Consider the following 17,969-nt stretch of genomic DNA (forward strand, 5'->3'; position numbering starts at 1 on the left):
AAAGAGTTGGACACGACTAAGCGATTCAACAACAACAACAACAATCTTTATAACAATCCTTGAAGCAGAAACTTTACTTCAGCTTCCAGTTCACTTCAGTTCAGTCGCTCAGACCTGTCCAACTCTATGCGACCCCATGAATCACAGCACTCAGGCCTCCCTGTCCATCACCAACTCCTGGAGTTCACCAGAACTCACGTCCATCGAATCAGTGATGTCATCCAGCCATCTCATCCTCTGTCGCCCCTTTCTCCTCCTGCCCCCAATCCCTCCCAGCATCACAGTCTTTTCCAATGAGTCAAATCTTCGCATGAGGTGGCCAAAGTACTGGAGTTTCAGCTTTAGCATCATTCCTTCCAAAGAACACCCAGGACTGATCCTATTTAGGACCGACTGGTTGGATCTCCTTGCAGTCCAAGGGACTCTCAAGAGTCTTCTCCAGCACCACAGTTCAAAAGCATCAATTCTTCGGCGCTCAGCTTTCTTCACAGTCCAACTCTCACATCCATACATGACCACTGGAAAAACCATATGGGGTATAACTGACAAAACTGTAAGATAGGTAAAGTGTACAATGTGATGATTTGGTACAGATACTGACAAAGAATATTTCCCATAGAGTCAATGAACACAACCATCACCCCACATATTTATCCCGTGTTTGTTTGTTTTTTTTTTTTTGGTAAGAACAATTAAGTTCTACCATCTTAGCAAATTTCAACTATATCCAATACAGCTGAAGTAAATACTACTATCTTCACTTAATAGTTGAGGAATCCAAAGCAAAGAAGTAACAGCTCCAGTTAGAGCAAAGTAGTCAATTGAGGCTCCACAATGTATCTTTCCTTGACGTGATCAGACCTTCTGAAGCCTGTAAAATTATCCAGTGAGTACCACCCACTTTATAAAGCAGTGACCCTGCCTCTCTCCCCAAAGGGCCATAAAGTACAGCCTTTTATTTGCTTACCTGTCACCAGACTATTTGGAAACTATGACCCACCTACCTATCTAACTAGAGTTCCTCCCCAGTGGATGAATGCCCCAAACTACTTGCCCCATCCAGGTGAATTATCTTTTTAATTTAGATGTTCTAATTTTATTTATTTTTTAGCCATATTGGGCAGCATGCATGATCTTAGTTCCCTGGCTAGGGATGGAACCTGTACCCCCTGCATTGGGAGCACTGAGTCTTAACCACTGGACCACAAAGGAAGTCTCTAATTTTTTAATTTAAAATTTAACTTTTTTTTTTTTTTACAATAGTAAGGATTTTCTACCCAGAGAGGTTCCTGTCATCACCAGCTGCTTCATTAAAACGAGAAGAAAAAAAAAAAAGGGAAAGACATTTGTGAGGAAAAAAAATATTTTTTTTTACCTCACTGTCTACAAAGGACAAACCAAAATGAGACTAATTCAACAAACTGCAGCTCCCCGACCAAGGGGATCATTTTTGTGTATTTTACCAAGAGTAGGACCAAGCACACTGTACACTGTAAAACATGCAGGAATCCAAGTATTCTGTAAATACTGTAAGATGCTCTGAATATTCTATTAGCAAGACTGAATTAACTTACTCCCCAACACCTCATTTTATTCTTTTAAGTATCTCAATTTATTGATATCTCTCTACTCTCAGGTAGCTAATAGTTTTGGACAGCCATGCTACAAAAGCACCCCAGCTGTATGCAGTTCATCCAGGATGACAGCAAACTATCCAAAACTATCATGTCCCAACTGTGCTGATTCGCACAAATTGCAGATTCACATGAATGTAATTTAGCAGCTGAAAAGTATCACTTTCATTATATCTTAAGCATTATACGAAGAAATGAGTGTTAAAATAACATGCAAAGGAAATAAAACTAATAGAAACAAGCTAGAGTGATGTTTTAATCATATTCTTTTTTTCTAGTTGCTCAGTTGTGCCCAACTCTTTGTGACCCCATGAACTGTAGCCTACCAGGCTCCTCTGTCCAAGGGGATTCTCCAGGCAAGAATACTGGAATGGGTTGCCACTTCCCAATCCAGGGATGGAACCTGGGTCTCCCCCACTGCAAGCAGATTCCTCACCATCTGGGCCACTAGGGAAGCCACTTGCTAAATGTTTCTGCCATTCTGAAATGATTCAGTAGGCTACCAATTTCATGAAAAATCATATTTAATTTTAAATGTTTAGTGCAAAAATGACTACAAATAAAAAAATAAGATCAGGATTATCTGACATTAGTTACAATTCATTATTAACTATTTAGAGATGTAACTACTATATATCAAGTTCTGCGTTAAGCTACTATAAGTATAAATATGAAAAACAAGATTATCAAGACATGAACAACACTAAAATAAATTTATAATACAGTATTATTTTAAAAATGTAGGGAACAATTACACCCAGAAGAGTTTTGAATGCCTAGAAAAGGTAAAATATGAGGTGAGGCCTTAAAGGATAGGTAGGATTTAGCTAGGTAGGAAGACAATTTCAAGCTAAAACAAAAAAAATTTTTAAGCTTTCCTAATTTCTAAAACCTCTGGGACAATTACTCTTTCCAAGATAACTAAACCATCCATTGAAATCATCTTAAAATCCTACCTCAATATGTTCTCAAGGAATTTTTTTCCAGTCAGGTAACAGAAGGTTCGTAATCCATTGAAACCACGGCCACACTCAAAATAAGCATTTGAATAAAAGACATATTCTTCCCCATCTATCTCCTCATAGTATATTAGTTCTGAAAGAGTCTATGTCTTTCACATGTCCAAAACCTAACAGCTTTCATAAACATAAAAAATACTTCAAAAACAATTTGTAATACTATTTTCTAACATTTTTGGTAACACATATTTTACTCAGGCTTTATAGTATAATTCATCCTTTCTTTTAGAGCACTTAAGAACCAAAACTTCACATCTGCATACACAGTTAAATCTGCCATTAAAAGGGACCAAAAGTTCTTATTTTCCTCAAGTCTGATGTCAAAGTTCAAGAAGACTCCAATACCTATCATTAAGGCCCATATCAGTATTTTTTAACTTTTAAGAAAAGGCAAACTTTGGCTTCTTATATTTAGATGCAAGGGTAGAAACAGGAGTCTAAGTCCAAGAATGCAACATGAAGTCAACAAAGTTCAACCTATTTAATTCATACACAAATAACAATAGGAAAACAAGGCCCTGAGATAGCTTTTCAAAATTCTAGAACTCTAATAACTCTTTATTGGAATTCTACCTAAGTGCTACATGAATTCATATTTTACTAAGAAAAACGATAGGAATTAAAAGTGATATTTATAACATTACTGTTTAAAAAGTACTATGCCCAACATCTTAATCCCTTCAATAAACCTGAAGGGAGTTTAAAATAAATAAGGGAGACCTTATCATTGTCAACGAACAGATGGGGAAATTAAGGATCTGAAATTTGAAGATCCATCTGATGTTATTCATCTAGTAGAATGTGGGTCTAACCCTTAAAGCTGGGTCCTCCAACTCCGAATTCCAAACTCTTTACAATTCATCATGCCATTTAAAAAAATTCTCCAGGGGCTTCCCTGGTGATCCGGTGGTTAAGACTCTGAGCTCCCAATGCAGTGATGAAGGATTCAATTCCTGGTCAGGAAACGAACACCCTGCATGCCACTCAGCATGGCCAAAAGAAACACACACACATTCTCCAAAGATGCAGGATTTATTTTTTTAAAGACAATATTGCAGTTTTAAATTCAATTCAATCTGCATAAATAAATACTGAGAACCTACCTTACGAGGCATGGTAATGGGGACTATAAAACTTAGGTAGGGGAATAAGACAATCACTATTCAAAGCATTTGGTATCACACGCTGGAAAGCTAAACTGCAATAGTATAAACGTTCACTGAAACATTCAAAGATGAAGTGTGTAATACATTTGTACATATGCTACAGAGAGCATGTCTCTACATGTTGTTTGATGATACTAAATTATTTAATATTTTTAGGTGTAGTAATAGTATTTCAGTTAAGATTTTTCAAAATCCTTATCACTTAAAGACATACAAAAATATTTATGGGTGAAGTAATATATCCAGTATTTTTGTCAAAGCAATCTGAGAGGAGAAGTAAATGGAAATAACACTGGCCATGAACTGTTACAATAGTTAAATCTGTGATAGGAATATGGGAGTTCATTCTTGTACTTCTGTATGTAACTGAAATTTCAGGTAATAGCTGCAGCTTTTTTAAACAATATACATTATATGTAGATAGCTGTCTTTTTACCACACACACACACACACACACAAAAATCAAAAACTATTATTCTTCCAAAGACCAAAAATCATGCTCACTTCTCAAATGTGAGATAGTACTGCTATATAATTTATCATTTTAAAACAATGATAAGTACTGGAGCAACATTCCCTTAAATTCTCCCAGGAGTCCTGTCTCTGGTTCCGAGTGCCTTCTGCTCTATCAGTTTACATCTATCCCTTCTCTAGTATAAGAATGAACTGAATCAGATCTAAAGAAAGCAGTAGAGGAGACAGTCAGCTCCAACGATCCTGAGGTGGTAGCTAGAACTGCCAACCACCTGGTATCAAACCAGACAGTCTGGAAGTTAAGGCCTTCATTAAATGTCTGATACAACTCATGAATGCAGGGATTCAACAGCACCAGCCCCATTCACTGGATGGCTCAATTTTCTATACTGTCTGGGTCAACGATCAGTGGTGTACACAACTCTGAGAGCCACCTCTCGCTCAGCCTTCCAAATACTGGTTCCACTGTAAGCAGGAAAGAAAAAAACGAAATGAGAATCAGATAGAGGGTGAAGAAAAGAAACCACTATTCTGATTCTTTTTTTTTTTTTTTAATTTGGCTGCATTAGGTCTTAGTTGTGGCTCAAGGGTTTAATTGCCCTGAAACATGTGCAATCTTCCCAGACCAGGGACTGAACCTGCATCCCCTGCATTGCAAGGTAGATTCCCCACCACTGGGCCACCAAGGAAGTCTCTGTTCTGATTCTTATAAATTAATTTTGAATCCTTGTTTGTTCATAGCTCACACTTCTGACAGATTTTAGAACTCAGACCTTCCTACCCTAGATACAACTTTTATCATATTTAAAAAATGAGATAATGCTGGCTCCTTCCAAAGGAACCAGCACATGTGAACTTTTAACAATTTTGAATTTTTTTTATTCTTATAATTTTATAGCTGGTAACACACTTGTGTAAATTGGATATAGTATCTACACAAATAAGAAAGCAAATAACTGAACTTCTTACCCAGTGTTTTCCGACTTCTTTCCACTGCTGTTCTTCGAGTTTGTTCAAACATTGCTTCCAAATCAAATGTGCGAGCTTTTTTTCCTAAAACAGGAATAAGTAGCAGACTGTGATTTTCTTGAACTAAGTTGGCCAACATTCAGGTACTCAATACTTATTTACTGATGTATCAATAACCACTTAAAGTCTATCTAATTTATAGCACAGCTACCAAATAACCATAAAATATCAATGAAGAAAACGTTTACTCCCCAGGGAATTTTTTTTTTTAATATTTATTATTTACTTGGCTGCACTGGATCGTAGCTGCGGTACTCAGCATCTTTAGTTGCAACATGCAGGATCTAGTTCCCTGACCAGGGATCCAACCTAGGCCCCCTGTTTTGGGAGCTCAGAGTCTTAGCCACTGGATGACCAGGGAAGTCCCAACTCCCCAGGGAAACTTAATTACAATCTCATCACTAAATAAGATTAACCAGCCAACTTTCCCATCTTCCTGTACTTTATCTAGACTCTTCTCTTTGAAACTTCAACATGGGGTACTAGGCAGAATAGAGAATGTTCATATCGTAATTCCTGAAACCTGTGAACATACTACATTCACAGGGACTCTGCACATTAATGAAGGTTATAGACGCAAAGACTGAGATTACCCTGGCAAGCCCAGTCCATCATAGAAGGTCTTACAAGAAAATGTAGTATGGATGCAGAAAAGATATGGCAGAAGTCAGAGAGACTTGAGACTTGAGAAGGACCGCAGTGCATTTGAAGATGAAGGGGGCAAGAAGATAAGCAATGCAGGTATCAGAAAGAGGTAAGAGACTCCCACTTGAAAGCCAGTAAGCAAACAGGGGTCTCAATCCCAAAACCACCAGGAACTGACATTCTGATGACCTGGATCTGCTTGGAAGCAATGTTATATTTGATTTTACTAGGGTTGGTGTTTTTTTTTCAGTACCAATACCTATTCTATGTTAGTGAGAATGTGGTAAAAATGGTTTTTTTACACACTACTGATTGATATAAACTGAAACCACCTTTCCGAAGAGCATTATGACAACATATATCAAGAAATTTTAAAAGCTATATACTCAATTTTTTGTTACTTTTTAATACCTATATATTTTATCAAAGTAGTCCCTCCTGTAGAAATCTACCCTATGGAAGTATACATAATACTCCTTTTATAAAAGGAGATAAAAGAGTTATTTATAAAAATGTTTATTTCAGTATTACTGATAAAAAGAAAGGAACTATGTGAGAGAAACCTCAAAATGTTACAAATTATAGCACTTCTATCTACTATTCAAACCATCAGAAGAAATGCTTTGGAAGAGCAATTTTATAAAACGGGAAAATCCTCAAAATATTAAGAATTAAACAAATTCCATATAATTAAGAATAAAATTGTACATAAGTACATATGATCTTAGTGTTATTAATACACAACAGAAAAAACTGGAAAGCAAACAAATTTTTCTGCTTTGATTTTTAGCTCATGAGATTATGAATGATTTTACTTTCTTCCTTCTCATTTATTGTGTTCTTTACATTAGGGAGAAAGCTATTAAAAAGAACTACAACAAAAATAAGTAACATAATACTAGAGTACACAATACTGTGTACAAAAATAAGTACATAATACTATACTTCATGCAAAGATGGGCACAATAAACAACAGAAATGGTATGGATCTAACAGAAGCAGAAGCTATAAAGAAGAGGTGGCAAGAATACACAGAAGAACTATACAAAAAAGATCTTCACAACCCAGATAATCACAACGGTAAGATCACTCACCTGAAGCCAGACATCTTGGAATAAGAAGTCAAGTGGGCCTTAGGAAGCATCACTACGAACAAAGCTAATGGAAGGTGATGGAATTTCAGCTGAGCTATTTCAAATCCTAAAAGATGATGCTGTGAAAGTGTTGCACTCAGTATGCCAGCGAATTTGGAAAACTCAGCAGTGGCCACAGGACTGGAAAAGGTCAGTTTTCATTCCAATTCCAAAAGAAAGGCAATGCTAAAGAATGCTCAAACTACCACACAATTGCACTCATCTCACATGCTAGTGAAGTAATGCTCAAAATTCTCCAAGCCAGGCTTCAGCAATACATGAACCGTGAACTTGAAGATGTTCAAGCTGGTTTTAGAAAAGGCAGAGGAACCAGAGATCAAATTGCCGACATCCGCTGGATCATCGAAAAAGCAAGAGAGTTCCAGAAAAACATCTATTTCTGCCTTATTGATGATGCCAAAGCCTTTGACTATGTGGACCACAACAAACTGTGGAAAATTCTTCAAGAGATGGGAATACCAGACCACCTGACCTGCCTCTTGAGAAATCTGTATGCAGGTCAGGGAGCAACAGTTAGAACTAGACATGGAACAACGGACTGGTTCCAAATAGGGAAAGGCTGTATGTTATTACCCTGCTTATTTAACTTCTATGCAGAGTACATCATGAGAAACGCTGGGCTGGATGAAGCACAAGCTGGAATCAAGATTGCTGGGAGAGATATCAGGCTCAGATATGCAGATGACACCATCCTGATGGCAGAAAGCAAAGAACTAAAGAGCATCCTGATGAAAGTGAAAAAGTTGGCTTAAAGCTCAACATTCAGAAAACTAAGATCATGGCATCTGGTCCCATCACTTCATGACAAATAGATGGGACAGTGGAAACAGTGACAGACTTTATTTTCGGGGGGCTCCAAAATCATTGCAGATGGTGACTGCAGCCATGAAATTAAAAGACACACCTTGGAAGAAAAACTATGACAAACCTAGACATCGTATTAAAAAGCAGAGACATTACTTTGCCAAGAAAGGTCCATCTAGTCAAAGCTATGGTTTTTCCAATAGTCATGCAAGCTGAGCGCCGAAAAGTTGATGCTTTTGAACTGTGGGGTTGGAACAGACTCTTGAGAGTCCTTGGACTGCAAGGAGATCCAACCAGTCCATTCTAAAGGAAACCAGTCCTGAATATTCACTGGAAGGACTGATGCTGAAGCTGAAACTCCAATACTTTGTCCACCTGATGTGAAAACTTACTCATCTCAAAAGACCCTGATGCTGGGAAAGATTGAAGGGAGGAGGAAAAGGTGATGACAGAATAAGATGGCTGGATGGCATCACCGACTCAACAGACATGAGTTTGAGTAAACTCCAGGAGTTGGTGATGGACAGGGAGGCTGGCTGCTGCAGTCCATGGGGTAGCAAAGAGTCGGACACGACTGAGTGATCGGACTGAACTGAATACTACAGAAGCATACAGCACTTTTGTAGACATGACCTCCTAGGAGATAATAAATATGTGGTTCAAGACATTACCCAAATAAATGAATGTATGAATGAACAAACAAGAGACTAAAGTGAAGACTTCGGAGTAGGAAAAAAGACTAACCTACAAGGACCCACTGTATATTACAGAGAACTATATTCAACAGTTTGCAATAACCTATAAGGGAAAAGAATATATTAATATGTATGTGTTTGTTTAAATGAATCACTCCGCTGTACACCTGAAATTAACATGACATTATAAATCAACTATATTTCCCCTTAGCTCAATCGGTAAACAATCTGCCTGCAAGGCAGGAGACCTGGGTTCCATCCCTGGGTTGGGAAGATCCCCTGGAGAAGGAAATGGCAACCTACTCCAGTATTCTTGTCTGGAGAATCCCATGAACAGAGGAGCCTCGTGGCCTACAGCCCATGGTTTCACAAGAGCCAGACAGGACTTTGCGACTAAACCACCAATACTTCAACTAAATAAGAGATTTAACTATTATAACATCACTTAATAGCCCACTTGATGCCAAAAGGGCCATCTTATTACAGACCACAATCAGTGGTTGGCTCTTATCCTCAGGATGCAGAGAAACAACTCTCTCCATTAACCAACACCTTCCACCGGGTAGGTCAGGCAGCAATCTTTCTTTTTCACTAACGGTCCCGTAAAAAGTGTCACCTGGGCTGGTCTCAAGAGACAGAGAGTAATCAGAAAACAGAGCGGGGGAGAGTGTGACTTGAAATTGCAAGATACACACACTAGGGCTAAAAGTATTAATAGGTAGGACTAGGCACAGCGGAATGTCGGGAAACAAGGGACAGCTCGGCCGCCCCTCCCAACCTGCGACTCATAAAACCTCTGCAAAAGGAGACCATGTTTAGGGCAGTCACTCACCGAACCCCGTGAAGCCCATGGTGACTGCCAGCTGTGGGTCTGGTCCCGATACGTCTGAGCCTGTCATTTGAGAAAGAGAAAAGGGAAAAGGCCTTGTCAGAGGGCGACTCCAGCGCCGCCCGCCCTGCCCGGCCCATCCTACAGGTGCTCGCCTCACTGAACCCACCATCGCTGGGCCCCGGGCGCTCCATGCTCGGCCACTCTCCAAGAAACCAGCAACAACCGCAGCACAAACAGCTGCGGAAGACTCCCGGCAACCGGGCAGGAAGTATCGCCTTCAAGCGTCAGCGTCGCCGCCAAGGCCAAGAGAGGCGCCTTGCGCGGAGGAACAGAGGCCTCCCTGGGCTGCGCCGCCCTAGCGGGCTGGCAAGGTATAGGCACCACACAGCCGGTTGTCCAATTAAACCCATTGAAAGGGGATTATCTGGGGTTTCTATTAACTCTTTTTACTTCCTAAAATGCATTTACCGACCAGGTAACACTTAATCCTCAGAATTCTAAGGATGGCTTAAAATTTCACATCACAACTAACCTTTAAGAAAGTTTTGGTATGCTGTCAGAGAAGAATATTCACAGTGTCCATAAATGTTAAAATACTCCCTTCTTCAACTGTTTAACTGTGTGAGGCCTCCCTTTCTCCATATACTTCCACTAAACAACATATAACAACGGTACATATGAAAATCTAGCTATCTCTTATTTAGCCAAACATTTAAGGGATCTGCAAAAATGTAAAATAACGCCATTCTTTTCATTAATGGCTTAGTTTTACAAACTGACAATTTTTCATAAAATGTGTTCTTTACAGTAACAAGGATTAGATGTTATTCTTTTAAATATGTTACTTTTAAAATTTCTAATTTTTATTCATTTGGCTGCCCTGGGTCTTCAAGTTGTGGCATGTGGAATCTTTAGTGTGGCAGGCAGGATGAACACTTATTGAGTTGGTGCAAATATAACTGTGATTTGGGACCATGAACTTGAAATCAGTATAACTAGGCTCAAACACATCTTTATAATCAAAATAAGAACAATTACAATCTACACATTTTTGCCAATGAGAAATAAGTTCCTTTGTTGTTCAGTCACTAAGTCTTGTCCGACTCTACAAGCCTATGAATTGCAGGACGCCAGGCTTCCCTGTCCTTTACCATCACCTGGAGTTTGCTCAAACTCGTGTCCATTGAGGTATCTAACGATCTCATTCTCTGTTGCCCCCTTTCACTCCTGCTCTCAATATTTCCAATGACTGCAACCAGGAAATTAAAAGACACTTGCTCCTTGGAAGAAAAGCTATGACGAACTTAGACATCATATTAAAAAGCAGAGACATCACTTTGCTGACAAAGGTCCGTCTAGTCAAAGTCATGGTTTTTCCAGTAGTCATGTATCGATGTGCGAGTTGGACCATGAAGAAGGATGAGTGCCAAAGAATTGATGCTTTTAAACTGCAGTGTTGGAGAAGACTCTAGAAAAGTCACTTGGACTGCAAAGAGATCACACCAGTCAATTCTAAAGGAAACCAACCCTGAATATTCATTGGAAGGACTGATGCTGAAGTCAAAGCTCCGATAATTTGGCCACCTGATGCAAAAAGCTGACTTACTGGGAAAGACCCAGCAACACTATTCGAAAGCATCAGTTCTTCAGGTGGATGCAGTCACCTTCCAAAATTACTTTGGAGCCCAAGAAAATAAAGAATAAAGAAAATAAAGAAATAATGTTTCCATTGTTTCCCCATCTATTTGCCATGAAGTGATGGGGAAACAGTGTCAGACTTTATTTTGGGGGGCTCCAAAATCACTGCAGATGGTGACTGCAGCCATGAAATTAAAAGACGCTTACTCCTTGGAAGAAAAGTTATGACCAACCTAGATAGCATATTCAAAAGCAGAGACTTTACTTTGCCGACTAAGGTCCGTCTAGTCAAGGCTATGGTTTTTCCAGTAGTCATGTATGGATGTGAGAGTTGGACTGTGAAGAAGGCTGAGTGCCGAAGAATTGATGCTTTTGAACTGTTGTGTTGGAGAAGACTCTTGAGAATCCCTTGGACTGCAAGGAGATTCAACCAGTCCATTCTGAAGGAGATCAGCCCTGGGATTTCTTTGGAAGGAATGATGCTAAAGCTGAAACTCCAGTACTTTGGCCACCTCATGTGAAAAGTTGACTCATTGGAAAAGACTCTGATGCTGGGAGGGATTGGGGGCAGGAGGAGAAGGGGGCGACAGAGGATGAGATGGCTGGATGGCATCACGGACTTGATGGACATGAGTCTGAGTGAACTCTGGGAGTTGGTGATGGACAGGGAGGCCTGATGTGCTGCGATTCATGGGGTCGCAACGAGTCAGACACGACTGAGCGACTGAACTGAACTGAACTGAACTGATGGGACCAGATGCCATGATCTTAGTTTTTTTGAATGTTGAGTTTTAAGTCAGCTTTTTCTCTCTCTTCTTGCACCTTTATCAAGAGGCTGTTTAGTTCCTCTTCGCTTTCTGCCATAAGAATAGTGTCATCTGCATATCTGAGGTTATTGATACTTCTCCCAGCAATCTTGATTCCAGCTTGTGCTTCATTCAGCCCACAACATTTGGCATGATGTACTCTGCATAGAAGTTATAATAAGCAGGGTGACAACATACAGCTTTGACATACTCCTTTCCCAATTTGGAACCAGTCCATTGTTCCATGTTCAGTTCTAACTGTTGCTTCTTGACTGCAAACAGGTTTCTCAGGAGGCAGGTAAGGTGGGCTGGTAATCCCATCACTTTGTGAACCATACAGTCAAAGGCTTTAGTGTAGTCAATGCAGCAGAAGTGTTTTTCTGGAATTCCTTTGTTTTTTCTATGATCCAACTGGATGTTGGCAGTTTGATCTCTGGTTCCTCTGCCATTTCTAAATCTAGCTTTTCCCATCTAGAAGTTCTCAGTTCACATACTGTTGAAGCCTAGCTTGAAGGATTTTGAGCATTACTTTGCTAGCATGTGAAATGAGTGCAACTATGCAGTACTTTGAACATTCTTTGGGATTGGAATGAAAACTGACATTTTTCCAGTCCTGTGGCCACTGCTGAGTTTTCCAAATTTGCTGGCATACTGAGTGCAGCACTTTCACAGCATCATCTTTTAGGATTTGAAATAGCTTAACTGGAATTCTATCACCTCCACAAGCTTTGTTCGTAGTGATGCTAAGGCCCACTTGACATCACATTCCAGGATGTCTGACTCTAGGTGAGTGATTACACCATTGTGGTTATCTGGATCACTAAGACCTTTTTAATATAGTTCTTCTGTGCATTCTTGCCACCTCTTCTTAGTATCTTCTGCTTCTGTTAGGTCCATACAGGTTCTGTCCTTCATTGTGCCCATCTTTGTATGAAATGTTCCCCTGCTATCTGTAATTTTCTTGAAGACATCTCTAGTCTTTCCCATTCTATTGTTTTCCTCTATTTCTTGGCATAGTTCAGTTACGAGGGCTTTTTTATCTCTTCTTGCTGTTCTTTGGCACTCTGCATTCAGATGGGTATATCTTTCCTTTTCTACCCTTCTACTTCAGTTACTACATATTCTATAGAAAACAGAGTGATATACTCAGGTTTTTTGCCTCTGTGTCCTTGCATGAGGACAGGAGAGTTTCCATAAGAATACGAAAGTTGTTTCAGTTTGATATTCCCAGCACAGGTATGCCTGATGTAAATTAAGAATCGCACTGCTATAGATGACATGTTGGGTGTGTGTGTTACTCGCCCCCATCGTGTCAGACTCTTTGAGACTCCATGGACTGTAACCAGTCAGGCTCCTCTGTGCGTTGGATTCTCCAGGCAAGAATACTGGAGTGGGTTGCCATTTCCTTCATTTTCCCAACCCCGGGATCGAACCCAGGTCTCCTGCATCGCCGCAGGCGGATGCTTTAGCATCTGAGCTACTAGGAAAGCATGTTGGGTAGCCTATTCTATAACAGTCCTACTATGCGCTGGGGATGAAACAGTGAATTAGACTCATCTGCTTCCCCTCTTGGAGAAGGCAATGGCAACCCACTCCAGTACTCTTGCCTGGCAAATCCCATGGATGGAGGAGCCTGGTAGGCTGCAGTCCATGGGGTCGCTAGGAGTCGGACACGCCTGAGCAACTTCCCTTTCACTTTTCACTTTCATGCATTGGAAAAGGCAATGGCAACCCACTCCAGCTTTCTTGCCTGGAGAATCCCAGGGACGGGGGAGCCTGGTGGGCTGCCGTCTATGGGGTCGCACGGAGTCGGACACGACTGAAGTGACTTAGCAGCAGCAGTTCCGTGTCGCTACCAGTTGATTTTGTGGTACGTTACCGTGAAAATTTATGTTTACGAAATCTTCACTGGGTACAGAGATCTGATGCCTTGCTTTATTTCTCATTGCAGAGGGGAAGCTGCTGCTGCTAAGTCGCTTCAGTCGTGTCCGACTTTGCGACCCCATAGACGGCAGCCTAGCAGGCTCCCCCATCCCTGGGATTCTCCAGGCAAGAAAGCTGGAGTGGGTTGCCATTGCCTTTTCCAATGCATGAAAGTGAAAAGTGAAAGGGAAGTTGCTCAGGCGTGTCCGACCCTCAGCGATCCCATGGACTGCAGCCTACCAGGCTCCTCCGTCCATGGGATTTTCCAGGCAAGAGTAATGGAGTGGGGTGCCATGGCCTTCTCCGGACACGGAACTAGAAAGCCTGATTTACACTGAAGCCCATTAGAAATGTAGAGAAGTTTTGGTTTATGGGTAAACTTTTTCTAACGGTTACCAATTCCTATCCACTCTCAGAAGTTACTTGGTAGTGAAGTTGCTCAGCCGTGTCCGACTCTTTGCGACCCCATGGACTGTAGCCTATCAGGCTCCTCGGTTCACGAGATTTTCCAGGCAAGTGTACCGGAGTGGGTTGCCATTTCCTTCTCCAGGGGATCTTCCCAACCCAGGGATCGAACCCTCATAATAGGCAGACACTTTTACCGTCTGAGCCACCAGGGAAGTCCGAAGTTACTTGGACCACCAACCAAATTGACACGAAACTCAAATAGGTGCTGTTTCGGATTCCCGCTACCCGAAGCTCGAGGCACCCGGATCCAAGCGCGCGCTGAACTCACCAGAACCCGAGCAAGTCTGCGCAGTACCCGCAGTAACCGGCTCCCACCCACTCGGCCCCTCCACCCCTCCGACCCCTCCACCCCTCCTTCCTCTCCACCCCTACAGACCCCCGTCCCGTCCCTCCCCTTCCCTTGGCCCCACCCCTTTTCCCTTCCACCTCCGTCTCTCCCTTCCTCCAAGACAACACCGACTTCCCCCCGCCTCCCCAAACAGCCACCTCCCTCTCACTTAGCTCCACCCCTAACGTCCACCCCCACCTCTATCAAGTTCCCCTTCCCAGCTGCCAAATTAAATGCAAGCTTCAAATTCCCCACCCGATGAACCGGAAGTGCGTCATGCACTGGCGCCGAGGCGCTCGTTTGGCGCGCGCGCTCTAAGCTTTGGGGCTGAGCTAGCTTCTTGGGTTTTGTCTTATTTCTCCTTGCTTTTTGACTTTCTCCGGTTGCTGTTGTCTTCGGTTTTCGATATGCCGTCTTCTTTGCTGGGGTTGGCGATGCCGGCCTCCACGTCGGCGGCAGCCCTGCAGGAAGCTTTGGAAAATGCGGGGCGGCTCATCGACCGTCAGTTGCAAGAAGACCGCATGTACCCGGACCTATCCGAGCTTCTCATGGTGTCTGCTCCAAGTGAGTGATCGTTGCCCAGTTGGTGACTGTTTCTCAGCCCAAAGGACTCTGATCTGACTCCATAAATAGGTCCCATCCCCAGGGTGAATGGGCGAAGACATCCTGAGATTTAGGGCGTTCGTGTGGGTTGCCATTCCCTTCTCCAGGAGATCTTCCCAACCCAGGACTCAAACCGGGGTCTCCCTCTTTGCAGACACACTCATTACCGTCTGAGCCACAAGAGAAGCCCTAAAGGGGGAAAAGAGCCCATTTTCAATTTTTTCCTTCTCTCGCCCTTCATCACAGGCAATTGAGAGGCTAGGAACGAGGAGCAAGCCCCTATTTGAGGCAGAAAGAGGCAAATATTTTAACCTTAATGAGCTTCTCACTACCTTCAGGTGTTTATCGCTAAGACTGGATGAGGAGGATCACCTGATCCAAGTTTCATCTGTTAATATCTCGTTTCACTATCGGAGTAAAACCGAAGAGCAAACGAAGTTAATTAGGAAATTTACTATGTTCGCTGAAAGATATGCCATGTTATGTGTAGCGTTACTGTAATATGAAATGCTGAAGGGTATGAAAAAGAACTACAAGCGGAATGAAGGAAGGGAACAGGGAAACGAGTGATGATGAACAGGGAGGGTAGGGCAGATTTTGTGCCAACAAAAGACAGGTGTCTGTACAATATTCTGTTTAATGGTTTTGAATTAAGGTCCGGCTCCTCAAGGCACATAGAATCACACAAGTTGCTAGAAAAGAAGTGACCCTTGTGTAAGGTGGAAATTGGAGAAAAGTTGAGGAGAGTAAATAAGATAAGCACAAGGTTTTGGCAAGCATGAACCAAGATATTTTAAGCAGGATAATTCCCAGGTGGCTCCGTGGTGAAGAATCCACCTACCAGTGCAGGAGATGAGGGTTTGATCTCTGGGTTGAGCAGATCCTCTGGCTACAATGCTCTTGCTTGAGAAATCCCAGGGACAGAGGAGCCTGGCAGGCTACAGTCAATCGGATCACAAAGGAGACGGACCGGACTTGGCAACTAAACAACGACAATATTTGCAATGTAAACCTAAAAGACAGCTCCTGCAGTTTAATAAAATTCATTGACTTAAAATCAGAGAAAAGACAGGAACAAAGCAAGGAGTATTTATTCCTGACAGCTACTCACACGTGGGCTTGTCTTGTAAGAACTGAGTGACCTGTTAGCAGCTCTCATTTTGAACAGCACCACTCCCTTTGACCTTATTTCTGAAAGTAAACTGAAAACAGTGCATATCTTCTTGTCTTCTCTTCATATCTCACCCCAGTTCAACCTGTCCACCTTTACATACATCTACCTCTCTAACCAAATCTTTCCTTCTTCCATCCTATTCTTTACATCCTTGTTCCAGTTATACTGAATGTAACACATTTACTATAATAAGAGACCCCCTCTTTCATTTTTCATGTATTCGTCGTCATTTCTAGACTGTTCTTCTTTGCCTAATAAGCTGTTTTTCCAGGCTCCATTAAATATCTCTTTCCTTCTGTAGGCTTTCACAATTCCATTGTTTTCCCACTGCCATTTAACATGCACAGTGTTCTACATGTAATGTATGGCTGAGGTCCTTCACTGTTCACCTGAAGCTATCACAACCTTGTTAATTGGCTACACTCCATTACAAAATGTTTTTGGTGTTCAAAAATAAAAGACTTTTTAAATTAAAAAATAGTGAAGTGTCTCAAAAATTATATTTTAATATTAAATAGAATGTCTGCAATTTGCTTCAAAAAATACGTTAGGGAAGAAGTGGATAGGACTGATATATGTAAAACATGACTGGGCATATAACTGGTAGTTTTTGAAGCTGGATACTCAATACATAAGGATTGACTGAATTTGTTCTCTAGTTGTATAAATTTTTAAATTTTTCATAAAATTGTTTTGTATGTCATTTCCCCACAACATCTTTGTACTTTAGAGAGGCAGAAAATAGATGATCAGTCAGATCTAAAACACCTTGTTCAGGACTAGGATGGAATAGACCATCCCACTCCTGCCCTTAGTGTCTGGGGTTTAGAGGAAGAGAAAAGTTGCCAGTTGAGAACACTTTATAGAGTAGTCTGATTCCTCTCCCCCCCACCCCAATAAAATACTGCTTTTGTGGTATTACAGACATACCTCATTTTATTCCTCTGTTTTATTACACTTTGCAAATACCAGATTTTTGGCTTTGTGTTTTTACAATTGGTTTGTGACAGCTCTGCCTTATCAGATGATGGTTAGCATTTTTTAGTAATAGAGTATTGTTTAAGTTAAGGTGTATACATTGTTTTTTTTTTTTTAAAAAAAAAACAATACTGTTGCATGCTTCAGCTTCAGTATAGTGTAAACATAACTTACATGCACTGGAAAATCAAAAAACTTATGAGACTTGCCTTCTAGGGATGTTCATTTTATTGCAGTGGTCTGGAACCAAACCCACAACATTTCTGAAGTGTGCCTGTATTGGTGAAGGGGGTGGGGCTTCCCAGGTGGCTCAAGGGATAAAAAATCCACCTGCAATGACAGGAGACTTAGGTTCAATTTCTTGGTTGGGAAAATCCCCTGGAGGAGGGCATGACAACCCACACCAGTCTTCTTGCAGGGAGAATCCCATGGACAGAGGATCGTGGCATGTTACAGTCTATGGGGTTACAGAGTCGGATGCAGCTGAGCATGCACACAGGAGGGGATGGAGGAATGCGTGATGGGAAAAGGCATGGGTGGTTTTTAAGTGGGAAAGGAAATGCTGTTTTTTCCTCAGTCAGTATTTTGTTTGTCCACAG

General features: G+C 41.4%; 2 protein-coding genes across 10 annotated transcripts in view; one reads left to right on the forward strand and one right to left on the reverse strand.

Annotated features, from left to right (window-relative positions):
- The window catches only part of WDR70 (WD repeat domain 70), a 275,928-nt gene extending 266,197 nt beyond the window's left edge, over window positions 1-9,731 (reverse strand). The window contains exons 1-3 of one of the 2 annotated variants that reach the window (XM_004017038.5): window positions 9,619-9,731; window positions 9,453-9,512; window positions 5,263-5,346 (exon numbers count right to left, since the gene is read on the reverse strand). In XM_004017038.5, the coding sequence (XP_004017087.1) occupies window positions 5,263-5,346; window positions 9,453-9,512; window positions 9,619-9,643 (169 nt within the window). In that variant the 5' untranslated portion in view covers window positions 9,644-9,731. Of the gene's footprint in view, window positions 1-5,262; window positions 5,347-9,452; window positions 9,513-9,618 lie in introns of those variants that run through there. The other variant, XM_027980102.3, reaches the window with a different exon arrangement.
- Window positions 9,732-14,895: 5,164 nt separating this feature from the next.
- NUP155 (nucleoporin 155) overlaps window positions 14,896-17,969 on the forward strand; it is a 54,994-nt gene continuing 51,920 nt past the window's right edge. For all 8 annotated transcript variants that reach the window (XR_009596795.1, XR_009596794.1, XR_009596793.1 and 5 more), the window contains exon 1: window positions 14,896-15,179. Coding sequence is in view for 5 of the 8 variants with exons in the window: in XM_042233844.2 (XP_042089778.1) it covers window positions 15,023-15,179 (157 nt within the window). In the remaining 3 variants the exon portion in view is untranslated. The remainder of the gene's footprint in view (window positions 15,180-17,969) is intronic.

This window comes from Ovis aries, chromosome 16 (assembly GCF_016772045.2).
Source record: "Ovis aries strain OAR_USU_Benz2616 breed Rambouillet chromosome 16, ARS-UI_Ramb_v3.0, whole genome shotgun sequence".
In the NCBI taxonomy this organism is placed as follows: Eukaryota; Metazoa; Chordata; class Mammalia; order Artiodactyla; family Bovidae; genus Ovis; species Ovis aries.